A 26,954-nucleotide genomic window follows, 5' to 3' on the forward strand; every position below is an offset into this window, starting at 1 on the left:
GGACACCCAATTGGCAACAGGGACGGTATCAGCAACGCCGACTGACCAGGAGGCGAATACTGACACGGTGGCTGAGGGTCTGGACCTCGCATCAAAGTCAGTAGGTCGGGAGGAGGCAGCAAGAAGTGATACTAGTACCCGCATGGTGGCCAAGCCTACCGCCCAGGAGGACACCTCAACACAAGCCGACGAGGAAGCAGAGGCAATGGATATCGAAAGAACCAAGAGCATTCAGGAAAGGAAGAGGAAGGGGAAAGCCCCTGTCAAGACAAAACAAGTAATGAAGAAGCAGCGCACTGCCAATGCAAGCATAGTGATCAGAGAGCCAGAAGAGAAAGAGAGATCAAGTGACACAGACTACACTTCCAGCGAGGATTCTGACTCAGAGAGTGATATCTCTCTGGAAGGAGAAGACTATCACGAGCAGCAGCTCCCAGACAATCACTTAGAACTAGTCCACCCTCCGGTAGAAAGGATCGTGTACCGGCGGTGGAGTGTAACGCTCACTGATGAGCTTATGGAGGACATGAAGCACTTCGACACCCAAAAGCTTCAGGACGCATTTGACGACAAGGACGACAGTAGCAAACAAGTCAAATGCGGAAAGGTACTCCATATACCCTCTTTGGATGAGTTGTATGTTCGTGATTCTTTCCTGGCCAGTATAGAGGCATTGGGTTTTGAATGGCTGCTAGAGAATAGGGACCCAGAGATATCTGTGAGATTAGCGAAGGAGTTCTTCACCACGTTTAGGTTCCAAGTAACCACAGACCTAGACGAGGTGTCAATCTCCTTTAGGATATTCGGTGGTGAACTGTCGATGAGTTTGATAGAGTGGACTGTCAGATTGGGAATGTGTAGCCTGAAGGAGGCTATAGGTCCGGACTGGAGAAGCCGTGAGAGGGGGGTACCGAGGCGTCATATAGAATTTGAGCCCTAGGAAGCCTGGGAGGAGTTAACCCACCCCAATGCTGGCCAGTTCGCCTCCACAAAATCCAGATCCACCCACTTCAACAATTCCATGCTACGATTGGTGCAGCTTTACTTAGGCTACAACCTGCTGGGGCAGAGTAACTCAGCCGCCAGAACGTCCATGACAGAATTGTACCTAGTGTGGTGTGCTAAGCGTGGAAGAAAACTACACTTGGGATTTTGGACAGCCTACCAATGCCATCTAATAGCCACCTACCCAGCCAGAAACTTGTCCCTCTGCAACATCCTAGGAGCTTTCGTGCGCAACAACATAATCATAACAGAGGCAGAGGACCTGTCTCCAATGTACATGGTCGACGCTCCTGGCCTATTTAATGTACCCTTCTTTGTCCGCACCAACTTGGTATACTACAGAGAAGGAGTACCACAGTTCTACCCAATGGGAGAAGCCCCTGGGGGAAGGGCACAACAAGGCCAGGAGGTGCAAGCTGCCCCGATCGACCAAGCACAAAGGATGAGGCAAGAGAATCTGGAGCGGGCAGTGACTGAGCTGGCTGAGGAGAATAGACAATCGCGAGCAGAGATGGCGAAATTGACAGCCCTAATGGAGAGCGTACTAAAGGAGTTGGCAAGAGGAAAAGCAAGCAATGAAGCTGGACCAAGCGGACATGGAGGACAAGAAGCTGGAACCACCGGACCTGAGGAAGAGGAAGATGATGAGCAAGAGGAGGATGATGACAACCAAACCGGACCTACTGATGAAGAACCAACGGACCCACCTGCACAGAACCCTGCCCCAAGAAGGAGCAGGAGGAACATCTGACCGAACCACCCCCAACTGACCAGTTAGTTTTCTTTTTAATTTCTTTTAAGTCTTTCTTTTGTTTATGTTTTTGTACTTTTGTTAAATAGATATATTTATGTGTTTTAATTGTATGCAAACCCCATTCATAACACTTAGCCTATTCAATAGTCTAAGTGTGAGAAGTAAAAGGGTTTGCTATGTTTATGATGTTTTTCTTTGTGTTTTGTCGTAACCATGATACCTCACACTTAGCCTACTGCGTAGTCTAAGTGTGAGGAGGTTATATGTTTATATTTCATGTTTGTAAATATTTTGTTCTGTTTTGTACATCTATGTTTATATCTGAAACTCTCCCACTTAGCCTATTGCATAGTCTAAGTGTGAGAAGTTTTTAGATATAATATGTGTTTGTTATAAGTGTGTGTCCGTCATACTAGCCATTCCCACTTTTCACCTCACAGCCCGTATCTGGGGCAGACACTTGTGAAGTCAGAGGGGGGAGCTAATGGCCAGTATGACATGTATATACGTGTTATTTGAGTCAGTGCATGTTAGTTTTTTTTAGGGTTTGTTTAGGTCTAGGAATTATGTGTTATGTTTTATGAATGGGCTTAAAACTCAACTTCCTCGAACTGACGGTGAGGGGAATTGAGGGAGATAAGGCATGCCGGAAAACAGAAACCACCTCCTCCAGTAACCCCTAGTCAGTATAGATGATGCGAGTATGAAGGAAAAACCCAACCCTTAGGTCAGACACGAAAGCCCTCTTAAAAGGTGAGTTAAAGGCCTAAGGTGGAACCACTTTCCACTAAATACTGAAAAAAGAAGAGAGGCTACCACATGATGTCTAGGGCAAGGTGACCGCGTGTAGCAAACCCTGAAGGCAGTAGGAAACCCCCCTCGCAAAAAAAAAAAAAAAAAAAAAAAAAAAAAAAAACTACCCTTAGAACCCCATTTTCTAGCCTGACTCATACCCCGAAATAACCCATCAGCCACTGGAACTGTGTGCGTGCAAGGCATAAGGCAAGGAGGCAACTGCCCAGAAGGACATGCAAAAAGAACCAGCTGAAGAAAAGAAAAGCAAAGAAAGAAGGAGAAAATCGATCTGGAATTTCCAAGTCCAAAAAATAAAGAAGGAATAAGGGTGGCAAAGCCACAAAGAAGAAAATTGAAGAAAATGATCGCAGATACTTGACCACAAAAAGACGAAGGAGGAAGAAGGAATAAGGGTGGCGAAGCCACAAGGAAGCTACTGACCAGTTGGAGGCCAATGTCAGAAATTGTCCGGCCGAAGAAGAAGCCCTAGCCAGAAGCCCGAATGCACACAGTTCTCCCTCATAAAATAAGTAGTTAGCTTTTGAACCCTAGAGCCTTAGGGACAACTACCCCAAACGATACAAGCCACTAGCCCCATTACAAGCCTTAAAGACCTTCGGGAGCTGCATGTGAGATCTGAGTCCGAAACATCTGTGGTTTAGCATTGAGAGAAAACAGTCCTAACATCCCCTGTGAGGAATGAGTGACTGAGTGAACCCAGTGTTTGGCCTAGGATTGGGTGATCTTGACAAGCAGATATACTGACTGGGGAAGAAAAGGGGGGCGGCGGAAGTTCAAGGCCTTCACTTGTTGGCAGGCTAAACAGCGCTCCACGAATGTTGCGATGTCCCTCTTCATGCCATTCTACCAAAAGGACTCTTTCAAGTCTCGGTACATCTTCGTGCCTCCGGGGTGTGCAATGTATGGGGTCTCATGAGCTTCACTCATGATCTTGTTCTTGATTTTCTCATCGTCAGGCACGCATAGCCTTCATTCAAAGGTGAGGCCGTTGTCGGACTCCTCACTAAAACTTCCGGATTCGCCGGTCCTTACTTCAACTCGGATTTCTTCTAGCTTCGCATCCAACCGTTGTGCTGCAACAATTCTCGTCCTTAGATCAGGTTCTATCACTAGGGCGGCGATTCGGCTTCCTACCGTTTCGGGCGACGTTACCACTTCCAATCGTAACTTACTAAACTCTCGTACTTAGCTTTCCTCTTCTATCAGGAAAGTAGCCAGTTGCGAATGGTCTCTCTGGCTAAAAGCATCTGCCACGACATTTGCTTTGCCGGGGTGGTAGTTGATACCACAGTCGTAGTCCTTCACTAGCTCCAGCCATCTTCGTTGTCGCATGTTCAAGTCCTTCTGCTCGAAGAAGTATTTCAGGCTCTTGTGGTCCGTAAAGATTTCGCACCGAACTCCGTAGAGATGATGCCTCCAAATCTTTAAGGCATGTACTACCGCGGCTAACTCTAAATCGTGGGTTGGGTTGTTCAACTCGTGTGGTCTTAGTTGACGTGACACGTAGGCGATCACTTTGTTGTTCTGCATCAACACGCATCCTAATCCAACCTTCGAAGCGTCGGTGCACACTACGTAGTTCACTCCAGGCTCCGGCACGGCTAACACTGGTGCGGTGGTCAATTTCTCCTTCAAGAGTTGAAAGCTCGCTTCACACTCCGGCGTCCAGTTCACCTTGACTCCCTTCTTGAGCTGTTGGGTCATCGGTCTCGCGATCTTGGAGAATCCTTCTATGAACCTTCGGTAGTATCCTGCCAAACCCAGAAAACTCCGAATCTCGTTCGGCGTCGATGGCGACTTCCATTGCTGCACCGCTTCCACCTTGGCGGGGTCCACTCTGATTCCTTCTGCTGACATGATGTGTCCTAAAAAGTTTACTTCCTTCAGCCAAAATTCACACTTGCTGAATTTGGCATATAGTTTCTCCGTCCTCAGCGTCTCCAGCGCGATTCGTAGATGTTCCGCGTGCTCCCTTTCGTCCTTCGAGTAGACTAGAATGTCATCTATGAACACTAGGACAAACTTATCAATGTATGGGTGAAATACTCGGTTCATCAGGTCCATAAATACTGCTGGGGCATTGGTTAGACCGAACGGCATCACGAAGAACTCATAGTGACCATATCTCGTGCGAAAAACAGTCTTTGGTATATCCTCCTTGCGAACCTTCAGCTGGTGGTATCCGGATTTTAAGTCCATCTTTGAAAACACGCCGGCTCCTCGGAGTTGATCGAATAGGTCGTCTATCCTTGGCAGTGGGTACTTGTTCTTGAGGGTCAATTTGTTCAACTCTCTATAGTCGATACACATTCTCAATGACCCGTCTTTCTTCTTAACGAAGAGCACCGGTGCGCCCCATGGCGAAACACTGGGCCTAACGAAACCTAAATCAATGAGCTCTTGCAGTTGTATCTTGACTTCTTCCAATTCTTTAGGCGCCATTCGGTACGGTGCCTTGGATACAGGTGCGGCTCCAGGTTCAAGGTCGATCGTGAGTTCTAACTGTCGATCTGGCGGCGGTCCCGATAACGCTTCGGGGAAAATGTCTGGAAATTCTCTCACGTCAGCGACGTCCTCTACCTTCTTTTCCTCCTTCTCCTCTCCATTAAGATAGACGAGGTAGGCCGGTCGTCCCTGTTAGAGTTTGTATACTAGAAATCACGTTTCGAGTGATTGAATACTGTAAAACTCTTATTTTATTTTCCAATGAATAAAACAGATTATTTTTGTCATAATGTTGTTATGTTTTACATTTAATGGATGTTAATGCATGTTTAAATGTATAAGTTAACTTAACAAAGTCTAAGTCTTTGTTTTAGTAGACCGGTTGTGGGCGTCGTCCACTTTAAGGTAATACGGTCAGTTCTAAACAAAGAAAAATATGAATTTCACAACCTAGATGGAATTAGACTACCCATCGAGAAAGGTTGCAATGTCAGTCCGCATATTTCTAAGCCTTACTGAAATAAGATGACATTGGTGTGGTATAGCACTGAACGGATCTAACAGCAAGACTTGCCTTAGGCTATCTACTGAAAGGCGAGGTCTTGATAAATATTTATTTCTTAATCAATGTAGGTTAGCATTGAGCATACGGTATTGATTATGCATTGCTTTGACTTATCAAATGGTGCGGGTTTTTCGTAGCCCAATTATCCTGATATATTGGGCAGTGGTGATCGATATCTAGCGGTGCTAGGATTGCTATTATATTGAATCGTGCACGAGGTGAGTCTCGTTTGATAATGTCCTCAAGAGGAGCGCGAAACGAAGTTTTATTATTCGGAACCTAGCTAGTTGGAGTATGATTACTCTATGAATAATAAATAAGTGTTTCATGCTAAGTCCACTCTTGGAATTAATAAGAAGTTAATTAATTAAGTCAATAGCGGACATTAATTAATTAATGGACATATTAATCTTAAGCACGGGAAATGAAAGATAAACGGAAACCCGGATTACTTATAATTTCGGATTTGGATGGGGAGAGTTCAATATTACTTCTGTAGTGGCTGCTCGTAATATTCCAATTATAACTTATATTAAATTGTGGGTTCAATTTAATTAGTAAAAAGTAAATTGGATGAGCCCATATCCAAAGCCTTCCATAGATCCCTGTCTGGGCCCAAAAGGAACTTAATATAAATAGGAGAATAAAGGAGACAGAAAATACACAATATCTCATATTGCAATTTTCGAAAATTTCGATCTCTCCCAGCTGTAGGAGATTTCGAATTTGAGTCCTATTCCAAAAAGGATTTCTTCTGTCTTCTTTATTTAAGTCCTAGTATTCTAGTAAGATCAGCCCACACTGATATTGGAGTACAGTTCGGGAACCAGAGAGAAGATTTGTGGTCTAGTACTTAAAGCTACACGTGGAGAAGTCGCTAGCCATCTTCAATTCTTTGGAGAATTAATTAGGTATTATTCTACTCCGTAGAAAAGCATGTTTTAGGTTTTCAATATTCTTAAAGCATGATTAATTCAAGTTATGAGCATGATACATGTGATAATTACGCGAATAGATTTTGTCTAAATAATCTGCTAAATAGATCTGATTATTATGTGATTTATTTACATGCTCTTCCGCTGCGTGCACCAACAATTGGTATCAGAGCCAGTCTTTGGCTCTGATTATTTGGATTTAAATTTCGCGAAATTCATGTATGCATGTCTTGATTGATTACGAAGCATGTTCTTGTGTTTTTATTTTTTATGTTTATGCATGTTGAACTCAAGAACATTCGAATCATAGAACTTGAATTATTCGAACGAACTAGATGTGCGATTCGTCGGCGCTTGCGCCGGGACGAATTGCGCTATGAGCGATCGAAGTAGGGTTGTCGAATTGAGTGGGAGCCGAAGGGCGACGGGCATGGGGCGACGCGCCGGCGAGGAAGGTCTCGCGCGCGCCACCAGCCAAGCCCGATGAGACCCTAGTCGGCGCCCGAACCAATTCGGCGTACTAGTCGACGTGAAAGGAGCCGAGGGTCGACGATCAAGGGGCGACGCACCGGCGAGCATGGGCTCGTGCGCGCCGCCGGCCAAGATTCGTCGAAACCCTAGCCGGCCCCGAATCGAGCTCGACGAATGGCGACGACCAGTGGGAGCCGATGAACTGCGATCACGCGGCGACGCGCAGGCGAGCAAGGGCTTGCGCGCGCCGCCGATCGAGACCGCGAGCCCTGGCCGGTACCTGCTGCATCGGAAGGAGGAGACAGGCGCGGTGGCTCGTCCGAGAGCCGCCGAGGCGCTGGTCTACTTCGCCGGAACCCTAGCCCTAACCCTAAACCCTGGACGCCTGCGACCGGTGGCGCGCGACCGAGAGCAGCCGCGCCTTGCGCGGCGGCTGCTGGTTCGTGCAGAGCTCGCCGGTGCAGTGGAAGAACGCCGGAGACGCGGCGGCTAAGCCGCGCGACTAGCCGGTGCAACGGGGCATGATGCGGCGATGCCGCATAGAAGGGAGGAAGCGGCGCGCCTATTGGCGCGCGACCTGCCAGTGGCGGTCGGACGGCGAACACGCTGTTCCGGCGAGCGTCTCCGGTAGGTGTCTTCAAATCTTCGTCGTGTTGATTCGTGCAAACCTCGAATCGCAAGATAATGACGAAAGATTATTTTAATGATTATTTAATTCCTAAATTAATAGAAATCATTAAAAATAATATTATTTAATGAAATAAAATATTTAGGGAAGATTTCCCTAGATTTTAGGAATATTTGGATTATTTTCTATATCTATGAATATTTTATATCCTAGATGATATAGATAAGAATAATTTAATAGTTTCCTAAATATAATATATCTAGAATCTATAATAAGATAAGATATATATAAGATTACATTAAATAATATATTTTAATTTTCTTCCTAATCTTGAACTTGGAAATTATATGAATTTAATTTCTCATGTCTAATTAAGATTATAAATAATGTACTTTATTTTAGATATATCTTATAGTATGACATGAATAAGAATTAAATTCTAGAACAATAATTCCTAAACTAAGATATTAAAGATAATAAAAGTTTTAATTATCCAGTCAAATTAAATACCAACAGAATTTAATTAGTCTTAATCTGCCTTAAGGCTAAAGGATAATTAATTAAAACCATAACACAATATCTAAGCGATAATTATGAACTAAAAGTTTATATATGGTCTCCATCGGTTGGACTGCCAAAATTTTGTGAAGCTGATTTTCTAATATTATCGCCACCTACAGAGTAGGGACAATAATCCTACGAAAACAGTAAGTTCATAAGGGCGGACTTCTCAAGTAATAAATAGAATGAACTAGAAAGTGGTTCCTAATATTATCGCCACCTACAGAGTAGGGACAATAATCCTAAGGAACTACGAGTTTCAGGGTTCAATCAGAATTTATGAGATAGCTTGGTTTTGTTATCAACACATGAACATTGTTATGGGAGTGTGTTGTAGAAATAAAATTCTGTAATGCTAAACCTGATGGTCGTGCTTAGGCAGCATTAGATATGTCGACCTCCAGAGGAGGAAGCTATTGATATGTCGGTGTTGTGACCAGTAAATTGTCAAAATTTTAATGCGTATTAACCTCCAGAGGAGGATACAATTTATTAATTTGGCTGTTGTAAGATTTTGAAAAGTTTTATGGTTAATCTACTCAATTTCCTTACATAAGTTTATGACAAATAGTAAAATCTTCTGTTTGCAGTGCAATAAAATTCGTCAAGATGTCTTTTAATCCTCTTTCTGCCATTCTCAAAGAAAACAAACTCGAAGGCCAAAATTACATCGAATGGAAACAAAACTTGGATATCGTTCTCACAGCAGAAGAGTACAAGTTCGTACTCACTACTCCACGCCCAGCTGTCCCGGCTGCTAGTGCCAGCCAAGCATTGCGAGATGCGCATAGACGGTGGCATAAGGCGAATGAGATGGCTAAGTGCTACATGTTGGCTTCTATGTCATCAGTACTCAAGCATCAGCATTCTGCCATGGAAACTGCCGCCGAGATCATGACAAATCTCGCAAATCTTTTTGGTACTCAGAATCGAACGGCTAAGTCTCAAGCCTTTCGGAGTATCATGACGAAGTCTATGAAGGAAGGCTCGTCTGTGAGGCAACACGTCCTCGAGATGATGAGTCACCTCAACCAGATTGAGGTATTGGGAGGGACGATCGATCCCGAGTCCCAGGTTACTATAATCCTTCAGAGTCTTCCCCCTAGCTTCCAGCAGTTCAAGCTCAACTTTGAGATGAACAAACGGAATTATACTTTAGCAGAGTTGCTGACTGAACTTCAGTCGGCGGAGGACCTTATGGTTCAAGCTAAAGTAGCTATGATGAGTATCGCGCCTAATTCCTCTGGCTCTAAGGCTAGAAGAGGAAAGAAAAAGGCACCGAACCAAGTAGCAGTCAACAATGCTAAGGGAAAGAAGAAACAGCGGGGTGACAAGAAGCAAACTGGAAAATGCTTCAAGTGTGGAGAGAAAGGTCATTGGAAGCCAGATTGTCCTAAAAAGGGCAAGGCTACAGGTATGCACCATGCTCTAGTAGTCGAGTCATGTTTGGCTTTGACATCTACTCATACTTGGGTTATTGATACTGGAGCAACTGATCATATATGTTTTGATCCTGACTTGATGCAGGTGACAAGACGGCTACATGATCGTGAGATAGAGGTCCAGCTGGGCGACGCTACGAAAGTGGCGGCCGTTGCAGTGGGAGACGTTTATTTACGTTTTTCTAGTGATAGATTTTTGATTTTGAAGAATGTTTTGTTGATACCCTCTTTTAGAAGAAATTTAATTTCAGTTTCTAAATTGTCTTATGATGGATATTCGATTTCTTTTAATGACAATTGCGTTATTAAGAAAGATGGTTCTTATATCTGTCGCGGTATCATGGAAAACAATCTGTACACGATCACTTCTACACAATTTAATCAACGTAAATCAGAACTCAATGCTACATCGAAAATTTCTAAGAAAAGAAAAGAACCTTCAACTTCAATGAATGAAACGTACTTATGGCACCTTAGACTTGGTCATGCCAACGAAAGAAGGATTCATGCGATGGTTGATCAAGATCTTATTAAAGGTCTTGAGAAGGAACCGTTTTCGAAGTGTGAGTCCTGTCTCGAAGGCAAGATGACTAAGAGATCTTTTAGATCAAAGGGGAATAGGGCCAAAGAAGTACTTGAGCTCATTCATACTGATGTGTGTGGACCAATGTCAACCGAGGCAAAGGGCGGTTTTCGATATTTCGTCACCTTTACAGATGACTACTCGAAAATCGGATACATCTATTTGATGCGCTACAAGTCTGAAACTTTTGACAAGTTCAAGGAGTTTAAGGCTAAAGTAGAGACGCAACATGGTAAGAGTATCAAATGCCTGCGATCTGATCGCGGAGGCGAATACCTAAGTGCCGAGTTTTTGGACTATTTATCGGTAGCTGGGATTGAATCCCAAACGACTGCGCCGGGCACACCCCAGCAGAATGGCGTGGCTGAAAGAAGGAATAGGACCTTATTAAATATGGTCAGATCGATGATGAGTTATGCACGGTTACCTGTTTCGTTTTGGGGTCATGCTTTGCTTTCTGCAAACTATCTCTTAGACGTCTTACCTTCTAAATCTGTTCCTACTACCCCATATGAGTTGTGGAATGGGCGTAAGCCCAATCTAGAACATCTCAGAGTATGGGGGTGTCCGGCTCATGTATTGGAAAAGGATCCAACTAAGCTGGAATCTAGGACTGAGGTTTGCGTGTTTATAGGATACCCTAGAGGAACGAAAGCTTATGAATTCTATAGTCTCAGAGATCAGAAAGTGATTGTGAGCACTCATGCCACATTCTTAGAGGAAGACTATGTAATGAATCATAAGTCCAGCAGTGAGATTGCTCTAGAAGAGCTAACTCAAGTTTCAACTTCCATTAACCAAGAACAATTACCAAGTGTAACAACAATTCCAGAAACTTCAACTAATACTCCAGATATTGTAGTGCCGCGCCGCAGTGGGAGGGTCTCTCATGAGCCCGATAGATACATTGGTTTGGGTGAGTGTATGGATCACTCCTCGGACAGCAATGTACTGGATCCCTGGAATTTTGCAGAGGCGCAGGCTGATGTCGATCATTGCGAATGGGTGAAAGCAATGGATTCGGAACTACAATCTATGTTAGACAAAGACGTCTACGATTTGTCTGTCCTACCCGAAGGCTGTACTGCCATTGGGAGCAAGTGGATATACAAACGTAAACGTGGACCCGATGGACGAGTTAAAGTCTTCAAGGCAAGACTAGTGGCTAAGGGGTATACCCAAAAGGAAGGTATCGATTACGATGAGACCTTCTCCCCAGTGGCCATGCTCAAATCGATCCGTATACTTTTGTCTATAGCAGCTTACATGGATTGGGAAGTATGGCAGATGGACGTTAAGACTGCGTTTCTAAACGGGAGTCTTGAGGAGACCATCTACATGGAACAACCCGAAGGCTATGTAGTGAAGGGCAAGGAACACATGGTTTGGAAGCTTAAGAAGGCCATTTATGGTCTCAAGCAAGCATCTAGATCATGGAACCAGTGTTTCGATCAAACTGTTCAAAAGTTTGGATTCGAAAAATGCCCTAATGAAAGCTGCGTGTATAAGAAGGTTGAAAAAGGAAATGTTGTGTTCTTAGTTTTGTATGTAGATGACATTCTTCTAATTGGAAACAATAAAAAGATGTTGTCATCAGTGCGAACTTGGTTGTCCAGCCAGTTCGAGATGAAAGATATGGGTGATGCGGGACACATTCTCGGTATCAAGGTTCTTAGGAACCGAGGTAAGAAAATGTTGTGCTTATCCCAAGAATCTTACATCGAAACGGTACTTAGACGCTTTAGCATGCAAGATGCCAAGAAAGGTTTCCTACCTTTTAGACATGGCATCCAGTTGTCTCAAGAGATGTGTCCTAAGACAGCATCTGAGATAGCAGAGATGAGAAGAATACCATATGCCTCGGCAGTTGGTAGTCTCATGTATGCTATGCTTTGTACTAGACCCGATATCTGCTTTGCTGTTGGCATGGTAGCAAGATATCAATCAAATCCCGGCCAAGGACATTGGACTGCCGTAAAGAACATACTCAAGTACCTTAATCGGACTAAGGACTATGTTCTAGTTTACAATGCAGCCGAGCTCTGTCCTTTAGGATATACAGATTCAGACTTTCAGGCTGATCTGGATTCGAGAAAATCAACTTCCGGATATGTGTTTACCTTAGGAGGTGGAGCTATAGTTTGGAAGAGTGTAAAGCAGAAATGCATTGCAGACTCTACCATGGAAGCCGAGTATGTAGCCGCTTCGGAGGCTGCAAAGGAGGCTGTATGGCTTAAGAACTTCCTTCTGGACTTAGGTGTGGTTACGAATATGCCCAAGAGCATCACCGTTTATTGTGATAACTCTGGTGCTGTGGCAAATTCGAGAGAACCGCGAGCTCATAAGGCGAGCAAGCACATAGAGAGGAAGTATCATATCATTCGAGATATAGTGCAGAGAGGAGACATAGAAGTGGTCAAGATTGAGTCGGAAAACAACCTGGCAGATCCTTTCACAAAGGCATTAGCGGTAAAGCCGTATGAAAGCCATGTTGAAGGAATGGGAGTTCGACTAATTCAAGACCTCAATCCGCTTTCAGTATAAGTGGGAGATTTAGACGTTAGCACATTTTGTATACTCGAAAGTGTTTTGAGTATAAGTGGGAGATTGTTAGAGTTTGTATACTAGAAATCACGTTTCGAGTGATTGAATACTGTAAAACTCTTATTTTATTTTCCAATGAATAAAACAGATTATTTTTGTCATAATGTTGTTATGTTTTACATTTAATGGATGTTAATGCATGTTTAAATGTATAAGTTAACTTAACAAAGTCTAAGTCTTTGTTTTAGTAGACCGGTTGTGGGCGTCGTCCACTTTAAGGTAATACGGTCAGTTCTAAACAAAGAAAAATATGAATTTCACAACCTAGATGGAATTAGACTACCCATCGAGAAAGGTTGCAATGTCAGTCCGCATATTTCTAAGCCTTACTGAAATAAGATGACATTGGTGTGGTATAGCACTGAACGGATCTAACAGCAAGACTTGCCTTAGGCTATCTACTGAAAGGCGAGGTCTTGATAAATATTTATTTCTTAATCAATGTAGGTTAGCATTGAGCATACGGTATTGATTATGCATTGCTTTGACTTATCAAATGGTGCGGGTTTTTCGTAGCCCAATTATCCTGATATATTGGGCAGTGGTGATCGATATCTAGCGGTGCTAGGATTGCTATTATATTGAATCGTGCACGAGGTGAGTCTCGTTTGATAATGTCCTCAAGAGGAGCGCGAAACGAAGTTTTATTATTCGGAACCTAGCTAGTTGGAGTATGATTACTCTATGAATAATAAATAAGTGTTTCATGCTAAGTCCACTCTTGGAATTAATAAGAAGTTAATTAATTAAGTCAATAGCGGACATTAATTAATTAATGGACATATTAATCTTAAGCACGGGAAATGAAAGATAAACGGAAACCCGGATTACTTATAATTTCGGATTTGGATGGGGAGAGTTCAATATTACTTCTGTAGTGGCTGCTCGTAATATTCCAATTATAACTTATATTAAATTGTGGGTTCAATTTAATTAGTAAAAAGTAAATTGGATGAGCCCATATCCAAAGCCTTCCATAGATCCCTGTCTGGGCCCAAAAGGAACTTAATATAAATAGGAGAATAAAGGAGACAGAAAATACACAATATCTCATATTGCAATTTTCGAAAATTTCGATCTCTCCCAGCTGTAGGAGATTTCGAATTTGAGTCCTATTCCAAAAAGGATTTCTTCTGTCTTCTTTATTTAAGTCCTAGTATTCTAGTAAGATCAGCCCACACTGATATTGGAGTACAGTTCGGGAACCAGAGAGAAGATTTGTGGTCTAGTACTTAAAGCTACACGTGGAGAAGTCGCTAGCCATCTTCAATTCTTTGGAGAATTAATTAGGTATTATTCTACTCCGTAGAAAAGCATGTTTTAGGTTTTCAATATTCTTAAAGCATGATTAATTCAAGTTATGAGCATGATACATGTGATAATTACGCGAATAGATTTTGTCTAAATAATCTGCTAAATAGATCTGATTATTATGTGATTTATTTACATGCTCTTCCGCTGCGTGCACCAACAGTCCCTTCTTTATCATCGTGGCGGCTTGTAGTGTCGAGACTATGGCGGTTCGACGATTCATCGAGATTCTGTGGTGTACGATGGGTTCCTTTCCCGGGGCTTGTAGGGAAATCTGTCTCTCCTTACAACGAATCGTCGCAAATTTCGCGGTCAACCAGTCCATTCCTAAGATTACGTCGATATCTCCCATCGCCATAACTCGCAGATCGTGAGCGACTAACTTAAGTTCTCCTAGTACGATTTCTACGTTCGAGCATGTTCAAGAGATTTCTATTATCTATGTGCACAACACGACATTCAATTTCTTAGCAGATCGTTATAAGTAGTTCGTAAATGCGAAATATTTCTCGTCTCGTTCTATTGGTCATGTCTACACCTCTTGTTGGTATATCATTTCAGCGCGTGTATGTCTGTAAAACTTATTTCCCACGTGTATCTTAAAAGATTAAGCTTTCCCCTTACCTTGTCGTGTCGCATCAAGAACTCGGAATATGTATTAAGAACTCAAAATTTAATCAAACAGTCTTAACTTGGATATGGACCGATTTCAACTCGAAGAAGCACCATGATAAGTCGTATTCTAAGCCTTGGTTACTGGTCAGTATGTCGTGAAATACATGTATTATCTGCAAAACAGTTGCTTAAGTGTGCAGGATTGAAGGATCCAAGTCAGTAGGTGACGATTCGTGTGACGCAAGTGAAAAGGGCACTAGAAGGGTGCGATACTGACCAGAATGCATGCGAGAGAAAAGGCTCGAGATGGAGAAGGAGGATACCTGGGATGATTATTTTACATGGGCAAAAAGGTCAAAATGCGGGAGAAGTCTACCCTAAAAGCAAGGGCAAGCCTCCCTATAAAAGGAGCCATTTTTGGAGAGAGAGAAAGAGTTCGGTTCGGAGTTTTGACAATCACACTTAGTAGAATTCTCTCTAGAAGATCCATCCTTCAGCATTATCTTACCTCTCGTTCCTCGCCACAGCCAAGGTCACTTGACGTCCAAGAGTCTGCCGGAGAAGTCATCAGTTCGCCTTTCCAGCCAGTTATCGCAGTAGTATAGTAGTATCATCGCCCGGAGTGGCAAAAATAATCTTAATCGCTTTCTTAGTTAAAGTTTACTTGTTTTCATCGCTAGTTATTCTGCAAACACTCATCGATGTTGCTCTTTTGAAATACCTTGTTAATTTCCAGCTTTTACATTATGAAGTTTCTATTTCGCATGTCACTTTGGTTTGAGTTTGCTTCATTCTGCCTAGGAAAGTTAGATTTAGTCATTGCTTTCAATTTCTAAGTGTTTTCTTATCGGGAGTTGTTGATTTGAAGTTGTAGCTAAGTTAGTCAAGTTTTTTCGTGCATGAGTTCTTTTCTGCGCCGTGATTACCACCTTGCATGTCAGTCAGTAGGAGTAAAAGTTGCAGTTTACCGTTTAAATTAAGTTTAAACATTTTAATCGATGGATCTTGAGTTTGAATTTGTGAATCTGAAGTTCAGTCATGGTGTTTGTGTTTATCTGAATTATGTTAATACTTGGTGAAGAAGAAAACGTCAAAATCAACTTTAGTTTGAACCACTTTTACTTTTAAGTTGCTTTTTACTTTTGTTCCCTACTTTTCAGAGGTACTATCCAGACTTGTCAGAAAGCCCCCAGCCATCAGATACACCTTGTTGTCTAACTTTCCTCTTTTAGTAATTGTCTACTTTCCATATGTCTCTGATACACCTTGTCCCCTATTTTCACGAACACTCCCACATGTCTGTTATTTTCCCGCCTACTAGTCAGCAGAGTACTACCTTATTTCCTATCTAGGTAAAATCTCAACCCAAGCGTGGTAGCTAACCAAACACCCAGGAAAGTCACCACAGTTATCTAAACGTGTCCATCCTCGTGGGATTCGACCCTTACCTCCGCTATACTAATCAGTAGAAGTGGGTTGAGGAAATTTGTTTGAAGTCAGGTCTCGGTCGTCGTATCAACGACTCAGCTGGGTCGGGAATCTCTTCCTGATCAGTTGGATACACTCCAATTCCACATGCGAAACCATCAAGGATAGAGACCCGACCACCTCACACCACAAAATGTCTTTCATCAGAAAGGCTTCAAACTTAATCAAGAAAAAAAGAATAACACTTCTAGCTCGACACTTTCAAATCTCATCATTGATAATTGGTTTGAAACAAAGCAAGGACTAAGTTCCATTGAACTTCACCCGTCCATTCTGAGAATTAAATGGTTTAGAGGTATCAAATAAAACCCATAGAGCTTGAGAATTTAATTCTGATGAGAGCTCGAAAGAACATGGGATGGGTCATGAAAACAGGGTGAAACTGCAATAAATCTCAAATTCCATAGCAGACTGCCCTATCAAAATTTGAAAAAAAAATTCCGGACGGCAATGAATGATATCGTCCAAACATGCCGAGGCCTAAAATAATCAGTCATGGTAGGATTTAGAAACATAGACATAATGTCATGAAGTAGCACTAAAATGGTTCAACGACATCATGTTATTGAAAAAAAATGGAATCACATCAATGGATTCGCGGTTTGTTAAAGGCAACTCAAAGTGAATGGAACTTTTTAGAAATTTAATACGATCGACCTGTTAAGGAAGAAGAGAACATGATAGCCTTAACTTGGTGTTGAAGAAATAAAAATCATTGAGCTAAAAAGGAATTTCACTTCTGCAAGAAAGAACTGGAGAAATGAAGAGGTGAGCAAAAATTTCAGGAAGAACATTCCATCTTTTGAAGAAAACAGGTCTGGAGATGTGATCATACTGAAGGTCATAACTACAAACAACCTTAGGAATGAAGTTCAATGACGGAAGCTCATAATATCAAATATCGTCCTTATGAATGACGAATTAAAGAAGTCTACTCAATCAAGATGTCCAAAGTTACAAGGGCAAACACAAATTTTCAAGCCAAGTGAGTCATGACTCGATATAGGAAAAGAAATAAGGGACGTCACTTGCAAATTGTGAGTCAACCAAGGTGTTTAAATAGATAAGGGCCCATGGTTATTCAAAACATCCCGAAAAGAACTTAGGATCCAAGTAAGTACTGTTGATTTAAAAATCGGTCATTCTAACTACGAAGGTCGTACTCCCTCGCACATTTCTCCCGAGCCTGATCATGGTAACGTCGTTCTATGAAACCGTGGATTCCAAGTTGAGATTCATCGTATCGTCGAAAATAACTATTTTTGATGGTCGCATCTTCAAAGTCTTCTTCTTGCCATGTCACATAGTCATTTTCGATTTCCATTATACACGTGGTCTTAAGGTGTTATAAACGTCGTCGTATTTGTGTCGCGTCGCCACTTTGGCATGGTATGCAAGACTGCATAGTTTTATTAGATCTTAGGTATGATTTCACCATTGTAAGGATACACCAAAGTTCGGAATATATATTTTCGTTGGTTCTATCACTCAGGAAAGTGATATTGCAGTTGTCAACTTACAACTAAGTTCTAGCCTACTTCTTAGGCACTTGATAATTTCAAGCATAGCTTGAAGTCTCATACTAGTCATTCTGCGTTTCTACTGTTGATATAAGCGTTGTGATCATATAGCTAAGTCATGGTAGGTATCAAGTAGTTCAGGTCTAAGTGTTGCAACATTGTAACTAGATTCTCACATAATCACGTTTCGCATTCCACAATTTTGCAAGTTCACAAACAGTATTCAACGAATCATCATTCAAGAAGCATCGCTTCACAAGTACATAGTATTTCCAAACTTCTAGGAGTCATCCTATGGCATGCTTTCTATGTTCACAACAAAATGACATTTTCCCACCAAAATTTTCAAGAGCAAAAAGTTTCCATCACAAGTCACAGCAATATTTTGTACCTCTTTCTTCGTGGTTGAATGGGACGAGTTGCGGAGTTGAGCTTTCCGTATTTAGCACATTAGTAAAGGGTTACAAGAAGAGAAAGAAAAAGTTTTGAAAAGACTCTTGGGTCCAGAGCGGAAAGAACTGAGGCTCTGATACCATCTGTAACGCCCCGCCCTCCTAGGGTATAATAAATTTGGCGGTCGTTAACTGGGCAACTTAAATGAAACAAGAACAAAACTAGGGTTTCTTTTGAAAGGATTTGACCTAGGTATTAAATGAGTTATTGAAGCAATAAGACGACAGTTAAATCAGGAGAAATCAATGAAGAGAAGATAATATAAATGACGACCAGAGTCAAGGGTTTAACAATAAAGTCAAAGGAGAAAAGATGTCATAACTGCGATCCGAAAACCAGGGTTCGACATAAATCCAACAAAAACCACAACAAGTCTCAATCTTCTAACTCAAAGGGGAATAAGTTCAAGATAACTGTGTGACACCGAAAGATACTAAAGCGTTCAAAAACTCAGCGGAAACGACCAAGAGAAAAGTGAAGTCATGTATGAAGACACAACTACACTTGAAGTTCAAAAAAATGTTCATCTTATTCAATTAAGTTTGCTCAACGCCCGCCGCCGCTCGTCGCCATTCAACCTGCACATAAGGAAAACACATGCAGGGCTGAGTATTTTGAAATACTCAGTGAACTCGTTGCCAAAACATTTTATAAGTTAAGTTATACCACCCTTACCATAGTGAACTCGAGTTTTAAGCATTTAAAAGAATTTCACGAGTATCACAAAAATAATTTCTTAGACTGGCCAGTCAAACGTCTCCCCGCTTTCTCATCAATTTCCACAATCACAATCACAATCTCAATCTCAATCTTTCCATAGTGCGACGAAAGTGTAGCCACACTTTTCGCCCACGAGACCGGCCGACTAGCAAGGACGGCTCCCGATCCCACCGTGTACACGGCCTGGTAGGGTTTGCGTCCCGTACTCAGACCCGAATTCGTTTATACACATCCATAGCCACTGTAGCCTAATGGAGCGTACTCACAAACTAGGCATCAGGCACACAACATCACAACAAAACAGACATAGGCATGGCATAACAGTTAAACCGCCCTTATAACACCAATCAATATTTTGACAAAAATAAAAGAGAGTTTTAAGAATAAAGCTCATCTCGACTGCTTAGATTTCAAGTATGTTTCTCTTTTTCGTTATCCGACTTCGCAACCGAGGTTTCACCTTTTTTAATCACATGTGCACATATCAAGTATTAGTCCTAACATAAATTCCTAAATCATGCATGCCTCGCGTTCTCCCTTTTTCCATCGATTTATCTTACTATCACCAATCAAAATCAAGCCATATTCATCACACAAATTCATTCGCATCTTAACTCTAGATCTATCATCAACATATGTCACACAAGAGTATTTTGCCAACTTACACACACAACACACACACACGCAACACGCACACACACGCGCGCTACGCACACACGACGCACACACACATGCACACATATATTCCATATCCCCTTTATCCCACTTTCTCTCAATCCAGATGCATGAGGGTTCAAGAATACCGATTAATCGGTTAGATGAAGAAGAAGAATTAATATAAGAATACCTTTTTAGAGAAAAACGAACGGTAGAAATAAAGTAGAGACTTGGTTCTTCAAAAATCTTGAGGCTCAAACTCAAATTCTTCTCAAAGGATGAAGGATTATTGGAGTAAAGTAGAAGAAAATTGAGAGAGTGTGGAGAGAGGGAGGGGGCGAAAATTTTAGGGTTAGGTTTAGGAGTTCTCTTATTTATAGAGTTCAATAAAATCTTTAGGTAATTAAATAGAATATTTGGAAAGATTTTATTCTCCACAATTAATTAAAAACATATATTGTGGAGTAGGGAAGAAGAAGTTAACAAAAATAAGCTCTAGGGCTCAAGCATGAAATTTTCGAAATATATGACTTTTAATTAGCCAAGATTTTGTTTTGGTATATTTTACGGAGCAAAATAAAATAAAAATCCTTCCCATTGGTATAGAAATAGGCGTGTAGTATAGGTAGTAAATAAGGAATGGATTTTGAATATTAACTAAAATAAGATATGGCAAGATCTCCTTGAGGTATGGTAAGATTTGCTAGAATATTTAATTTTAGGTGTGGAAGGAAATCAATAAGGAATCAATTAAACAAGTAAAATAATATTTCCTTCCCAACATAGGTGATTTTCGAAAATCACCTAGAACAAGTGGGGGCCGATTTTTCTCATCAAAAATATGGAATAATTGGGTTTTGGATTTAATTTGGATAAATATCCCAAGAATTAAATTAAATCCGGAGAAATAGGATTTTCTCAAATAAGAGGTGGGGTTTTCGAAAATTCCAAGAGGATAATGTTATGGAAAAATATCCTAATAATCTCACTCACCCATAAACAAATAATTCACCACATAAATCACCTTTAGTTCAAATATTCACATGCCACGTCATATAATCCACAAGTTTGACTTTTCAAACTTCCAACGCAAGCCCTAAACTCGATTCGGTCATAATTTCGTTCCTCATTTAATTCTTGTCTCCTAAGTCATAAATTAGGAAATTAAATTATTGGCTCTAAAATTAGGATTCGATAAGTAGGGTGTTACATTGGTGGTGATGGTTATTTGGGGCAAATTTTGGGCAATTGTGAAAATATATATTAGAACTCATTAAGAGAACTCATTTGCCGTGGGAAAAACTCATTAGACCACGTGGAAAAAACTCATTTAGACCACGCCGTCTAATATTATATAAAAACTTATTTCAAATTATTAAACTCATTTGAAAATCATTTGCCGTGGAAAAAACTTATTTGAAAATGAGGATTGCGAAAATATATATTTGTAACGCCCCACTTTTTCAAACCCTAATTTTCGGGTTATAAAATTTTTGTATTAAATGCTTTAAATGCTATGATATGTGGATTATTTGATGAGTAATTAATTGCATAGTGTCTTTGTGACCTAATTGCGTATGAGAATTGAGATTTAGTTGAATAGTCAACTTGTTGAAATATTGACGTGGCTATTGAATAGTCAAAGATGGGAAAATATGACGTGGCCGTTGAAAGGTCAATGCATTGAGAAAAAGAAGAGGAAGTAGAGAAATGATTGATTGGGTGTGAATATTTGATGCGGAGAAATATAATTGTGGGTGAATTATTTTCCTAAGGGATGAGTGAGAATTAAATAGGAGCATTATTAAACCATGTGGAATTATTCGATCCCTCCTATTTTTATTTGGAGAAGAAATCCTATTTTTCTTGGATTTAATTATTTGGTTGGAAGAATTTTCCAAATTTAAATCCAAAGTCCGATTATTCATTATTTGTTGGTGGAATTTTCGGCCATCATGATTATTGGAGAAGAAATAATATTATTCTTGGATTTAATTATTTGTTTGGGATAATTATCCAAATTAAATCCAAAGTTCAAATACTCTATAATTCCTACATGGAATTTTCGAACCACCACTATGATTTATTCCCATGAGATTTTCGAAAATCTCATATTTTGGAGAAGAGGGAATTATTTATTTATTTGATCTCTTATTTATTCTATTCCATGAATAAATATAAATATGCTAAAATATCCTAGCATATCTTGCCATATCTAAGAAGATATTGCATATCCTAATTAAATTAGGATTTGGTTTTTGAATCCCTTTTGAAGCAAGGCAAATCACGCCTATTCCTATGAAATTGGGGAGTTTAATTATTATTTTCTTGCTCCGTGATATCTTATTCTACTCCGTGAAATATTTGAATTAAATCATAGGCTAATTTAATAAGCCTAGAATTCGAATTTCCTACTTTTTCTCTTCAAGTTTTCGGCTACTCCAACAAACAAATCTCTCCATATCTTCCAAATCTTGATTTATTTAATTATGGGATATTATTATTGGCACTCTATAAATATGAGAAAGAGATCAAACCCTAGCACACCAAAAACCGGCGCCCCACTCCTCAAAAATTTCGAAAATCTCTCTCCCACTTTCTCCATATTTTCTTCAAGTTTTCTTCAAGATTTCTTCATCAATTGAGAAGAATTCAAGTGAAATTCAAGAGATTATTGAAGAATCAAGACTAATTCCTTGTTTCTACTGTTCGTTCTTTTGGAAAAGGTACTTTAATTATTGATCTCCTCTTCTTCTACCGATCAATCGGTGTTCTTGTTTCCACATGCATTTAGATTGAGTGAAGGGGAAATAAATTGATGAATTTTGGGATGCATGGATGTGTGTGTGTATGTGACCGTGTGTGTGTGTGTGCACGCCTCGGTCGGCGTGCACAAGTGTGGTGTTCGTGTGCGTGTGTTGTGTGTGGAACACTCATGCGTGACACGATTTAATGGTGAATTGGAGTTGTTATTTGAATAAAAATGATATGCTAAGCATACTTTGATTTTGATTGATGATTTTGAAAGTAATCGATGGGAAAAAAGGGAAATATGGGAAACATGCATATTTTGAAATCAATGATTGAAACTGATTTGTGATACGCCTAATTTAAAGGTGATACTTCGCGCTCTCAGCGTGATAAACGAGGAGAAGATAATACTTTCGAGATAAGCCGACGAGGTGGGCTTTCTTTTAAAATAAGGACATTGTCCTAAACTGATATTGATGAGAATGAGATATGTGTTATCATGCCTTGATTTGTTTTGTCGTGCCTATCCCTCGTGGCTATGCCACTATTGATTTAATCGAATTCGGATCCTTGTAGAGCCGCAAACTCTACTTGGGTTAGTGTACACCAATGTTAGACCGAGTGCTGGCGTACGGGTCGGCCGGTCTAGTGACCTGGATTGCGGCCGCATTCCTTGTCATGTAGAATGAGGATATGGTAAACGTCGATGAGAAAAATGGTTGCGCGACCGTGATATTTGAGAAAGAATATATTTTGGTGCCTCGGGTCTTTCTAAAGTTAAAACCCCGATGGACACTTGAAAATGGCATGATAACTATAATTGTGATAAAACTGTTTTCGGCATGAGTCCACTGAGTATGTTTATAGTACTCAGCCCTGCATGTGTTTTTCCTATGTGCAGGTTGAGCGATGACGAGCGGGCGGCGGTGTTGAATAGGAAATAATAAGATGATCTGTTGGTACTTAAAGTGTCGTTGTGTCTCCATACATAGCCTCACTTCTCTCTTGATCGCTTCCGCTATTTTATGAAAAATTGTTATCTTTTGGTTGGGAAGAATACTTATAAATTCGTGGGAATATTTTGGATATGAAACAGTTGAAATTATTTTGGAAACTCTGATGAGCATTTATTGCGATAACCTTTTGTTGGATTTCTTTGCTAAGGCATTATTCTTCTCCTATTTAATTGTTCATTAAATGCTTTTGTCAAATCCTTTTTTTAAATGGAACCCTAGCCTATGATCTTTGATGCATTTAAGTCTGCCTAGTTAACGCTCGCCGCATTTATTATACCCTAGATGGGCGGGTCGTTACAATATTAGACGGCAAATGAGTTCTTATCTAGGCACTCGAAGGATTGTTTAATTTGAGGCGGCGTGGTCTTACTTCGGTAAAAATAAAAGGTAAATTTTTAGAGACATTTATTCAATGTGCCCCTAATGTGTATGAGGGAAACAAATTCATTTTTTTATTATTATTTTTTTTAATCACTTAAAGACACATTAATAAACTTAGAGACACATTAATAAAAGCGTCCCTATTTAAATGCTAATTAGAGACGCATTTATTAAAAGCGTTCCTAATTTAAGGATGCTTATTTTTTTGTCCTAAGTTTTGGATATTTTCAAAAATTTGCAACGCAAGTGATTGCGTTCCTAAATTTGTGTTCTTAAAGAATATATTTCTTGTAGTGTGGGTCGTATCAGTCACTCAAGAAACCTAATTATGGAAGCTTCAAGTATTTTAGGGTTGACTATTAACTATTAGATCAATGAATATAGTGGATAATAATTAGTCTGGATTATTATTTGGGTTATATATGGAAAATGTAGTTAATGTGAAACAAATTGGTTAAGAAAGAGTCAAATGGTGATTCGTTAAGTTAGGTAGATTAGTTTTGGTGGAGGATATATATGAAGAATGGAAGAGGTAAGAGGGTGATGGATGTAATGAAATGGTGTTCTAAAAAGGCGGTGTAACATTGGTTGATTTCTCACTCTATTATTCTCGATCGAAACAAATCATGGGCACCCACTAGCCTTCAATTCCATGCATTGTTCCTTGCCCGAATCTCAAGCTCCCCACCCCAAAATGAACACAACCTAAGAAACAACAATAGAAAATAATTGGAAAAGGAAAACATATAGAGAAAAGGAGTTGGGGCATTGATAATCATAGGCGAGGATTGGAGTTAGTTAATCTTGAGGGATTAACAATGCCGACGGGCGCGCAAGCCGCTGTGCGCCCACATCATCATTCGAATAATTTTCATTCCACATTTCCTAGAAAACAAATATATTTTGTTGTTTTTCTTGTCCATTTTCTGGTTTATTCCTGCTCCTGCTCCGCCCAGTTCCCAGGCGATTCCGACGTGGAGGCAAAGGCTCTCCTAAAATTTAAGTCCTCGTTGACCAATGCAGAGGCCCCCCTTTCAAACTGGGATCCGGCCACCCCGCCCTGCAGTGGGGAGAGGGGGAACTGGCTGGGCGTGCTCTGCTACAACGGCTATGTGTGGGGCCTACAGCTCGAGAGGATGAACCTCAAGGGGAATATCGACGTCGATGCGCTTTCCCCTCTGCGTTTCATGCGTGCCATCAGTTTCATGGGGAACACCTTCGAGGGTCCCATGCCCGACTGGAAGAAGGTCGGCGCCATCAAGGCCTTGTATTTATCCGACAACCGATTCTCCGGCCAGATTGCGGTGGATGCCTTCAGGGGCATGTACTCTCTCAAGAAAGTCCACCTAGCCAACAATAACTTCACCGGGCCCCTCCCCACATCCCTCGAATCACCTAAGCTCATTGAGTTGAAACTCCAGAACAACCACTTCACCGGCACCATTCCTAAAATCAGCTCCGACTCTCTCACGGAGCTCGACCTCTCCAACAACCAATTGGAGGGCCCCATTCCCTCTGCCCTCAACCTCATGGATCCACACGCATTCGCGGGTAATAAAGCACTATGTGGGGCCCCTCTCTCCAACGCCTGCGATCCCACTCTGTACCCTCCGCCATCATCCACATCCTCATCACCACCACCATCATCATCTTCATCAAGAACTCCCATCGCATTGATAATAATATTGATCCTCATGGGGATCTTACTCCTCCTCCTAGTCATCTTCCTCCTCGCAAAATTCTGCAAGAGCGGCAGCAGCAGCCAGACTCCGCAGCTGGGGAAGCCCATTACAGCGGCTGTTGACATTGAAAAGGCCCCATCGGCACCAGCCGCAGCCGCAGTGGCAGTGGTAGAAGCAGATGCGGCGGGAATCCTGGCAGGAGGGAAAAGGTCGGATCAGCACCAGCCTGGTAAGCTGTCGTTCGTAGATGAGAGGAGGCACAAGTTTGACCTGCAGGATCTGATGAGGGCGTCGGCAGAGGTTCTGGGAAGCGGAAACTTTGGGGCATCGTACAAAGCGGTGCTAGTAGACGGGGAGGCGCTGGTTGTGAAGAGATTCAAGCAGATGAACGGCATTGCTAGGGAGGACTTCCATGAGCACATGAGGAGGCTAGGGAGGCTCAACCACCCCAACCTGCTGCCACTCGTTGCCTATTTGTTCCGCAAGGAGGAAAAGCTCTTGGTATTCGACTTCGTCAAAAATGGCAGCTTGGCGGCCCTTCTGCATGGTCCATATATAAACCCTAAATTAGTCATATCCATTAAGGGATGGATGGATTGATTGATGCAACTGTGTGTGTATGTACAGGAAAACACTCTGGGGTGCTGAACTGGGTTACGAGGTTGAAGATCATTAAGGGCGTGGCAAAGGGGCTGGTGTATCTCCAAAATGAGGTTCCAACCATTACAGTGCCGCACGGGCACCTGAAATCATCCAACGTCCTCTTGGATAACGAATACAACCCACTCCTCATGGACTACGCTCTCCACCCGGTCGTCAACTCCACTTACGTCCACAACGTCCTGCTCGCCTACAAGTCCCCCGAGTACGCTCAGCACGGCCGCATTTCCAAGAAAACCGACGTTTGGTGCCTCGGCACCCTCATACTCGAGATACTCACCGGAAGATACCTCTCTCACGCCACCACCACCGACCTAGCAGCCTGGATCAACGGCATTGCCGGCGAGGAATACTCTAAAGTTTTTGACAAGGACATGGAAGCTAGCGCCGTCGGAAGCAGGAACCAAATGGAGAAGATGTTGCAGATAGGGATATCGTGTTGTAAAGAGGATGCCGATAAGAGATGGGATTTGGAGGTGGCCGCTCGACAGATTGATCTTGTTCAGCTTGACGACTGATTATGCACTACCTCTCCCTTTGTATCTTTATTTACTCGCAACTCACAATCATATATCCATTTTAATCAAATAAGATGTTCATTCAATTTGTATAAATATTGATCGATCCACTTTCAATACTATACCCATCATATTCTGTACGTAGGCTTCATTAATCACATGCAACCTACAATTACTCTCTCTCGCCTTCTCTTAAGGGAACTGACTCATATTGTGATCATGTACAGGAAATAGAAGATATCTTCTTCTTTTACAGGCCAAAGTTGAAAAAGAAGAGTCCCGCAGCCCAGAAGATGTCCAGCGCTTCTACCTCGTCCTCCAATCTTAAGAGCCCTGCTCCGCTTTCATGGTGATGGGGCGCAAGTAGGGATGT

General features: G+C 41.5%; 1 protein-coding gene and 1 pseudogene across 1 annotated transcript; both read left to right on the top strand.

The window, feature by feature from the left end:
- Positions 1-517: 517 nt before the first annotated feature.
- LOC148922965 (uncharacterized) lies at positions 518-3,854 on the top strand (annotated as a pseudogene).
- Positions 3,855-24,374: 20,520 nt separating this feature from the next.
- Positions 24,375-26,703, top strand: PRK4 (Leucine-rich repeat protein kinase family protein). The gene is made up of 2 exons (XM_048108283.2): positions 24,375-25,950; positions 26,031-26,703. The coding sequence occupies exons 1-2, from the start codon at positions 24,540-24,542 to the stop codon at positions 26,579-26,581; spliced, it is 1,962 nt and encodes a 653-aa protein (XP_047964240.1). The 5' UTR covers positions 24,375-24,539; the 3' UTR covers positions 26,582-26,703.
- The last annotated feature ends 251 nt before the right edge of the window (positions 26,704-26,954 follow it).

The sequence above is a fragment of the Salvia hispanica genome, chromosome 6, assembly GCF_029641045.1.
Source record: "Salvia hispanica isolate PSC_SH4W2 chromosome 6, Shi_PSC_v1, whole genome shotgun sequence".
NCBI classification, from domain to species: Eukaryota; Viridiplantae; Streptophyta; class Magnoliopsida; order Lamiales; family Lamiaceae; genus Salvia; species Salvia hispanica.

Excerpts from the sequence above, each read along its gene's own strand:
- PRK4 (XM_048108283.2), top strand. The coding sequence starts at position 24,540 with ATGCCGACGGGCGCGCAAGCCGCTGTGCGCCCACATCATCATTCGAAT. Across the intron at positions 25,951-26,030 it reads CTTGGCGGCCCTTCTGCATG|GAAAACACTCTGGGGTGCTG; the intron begins GTCCATATATAA and ends GTGTATGTACAG.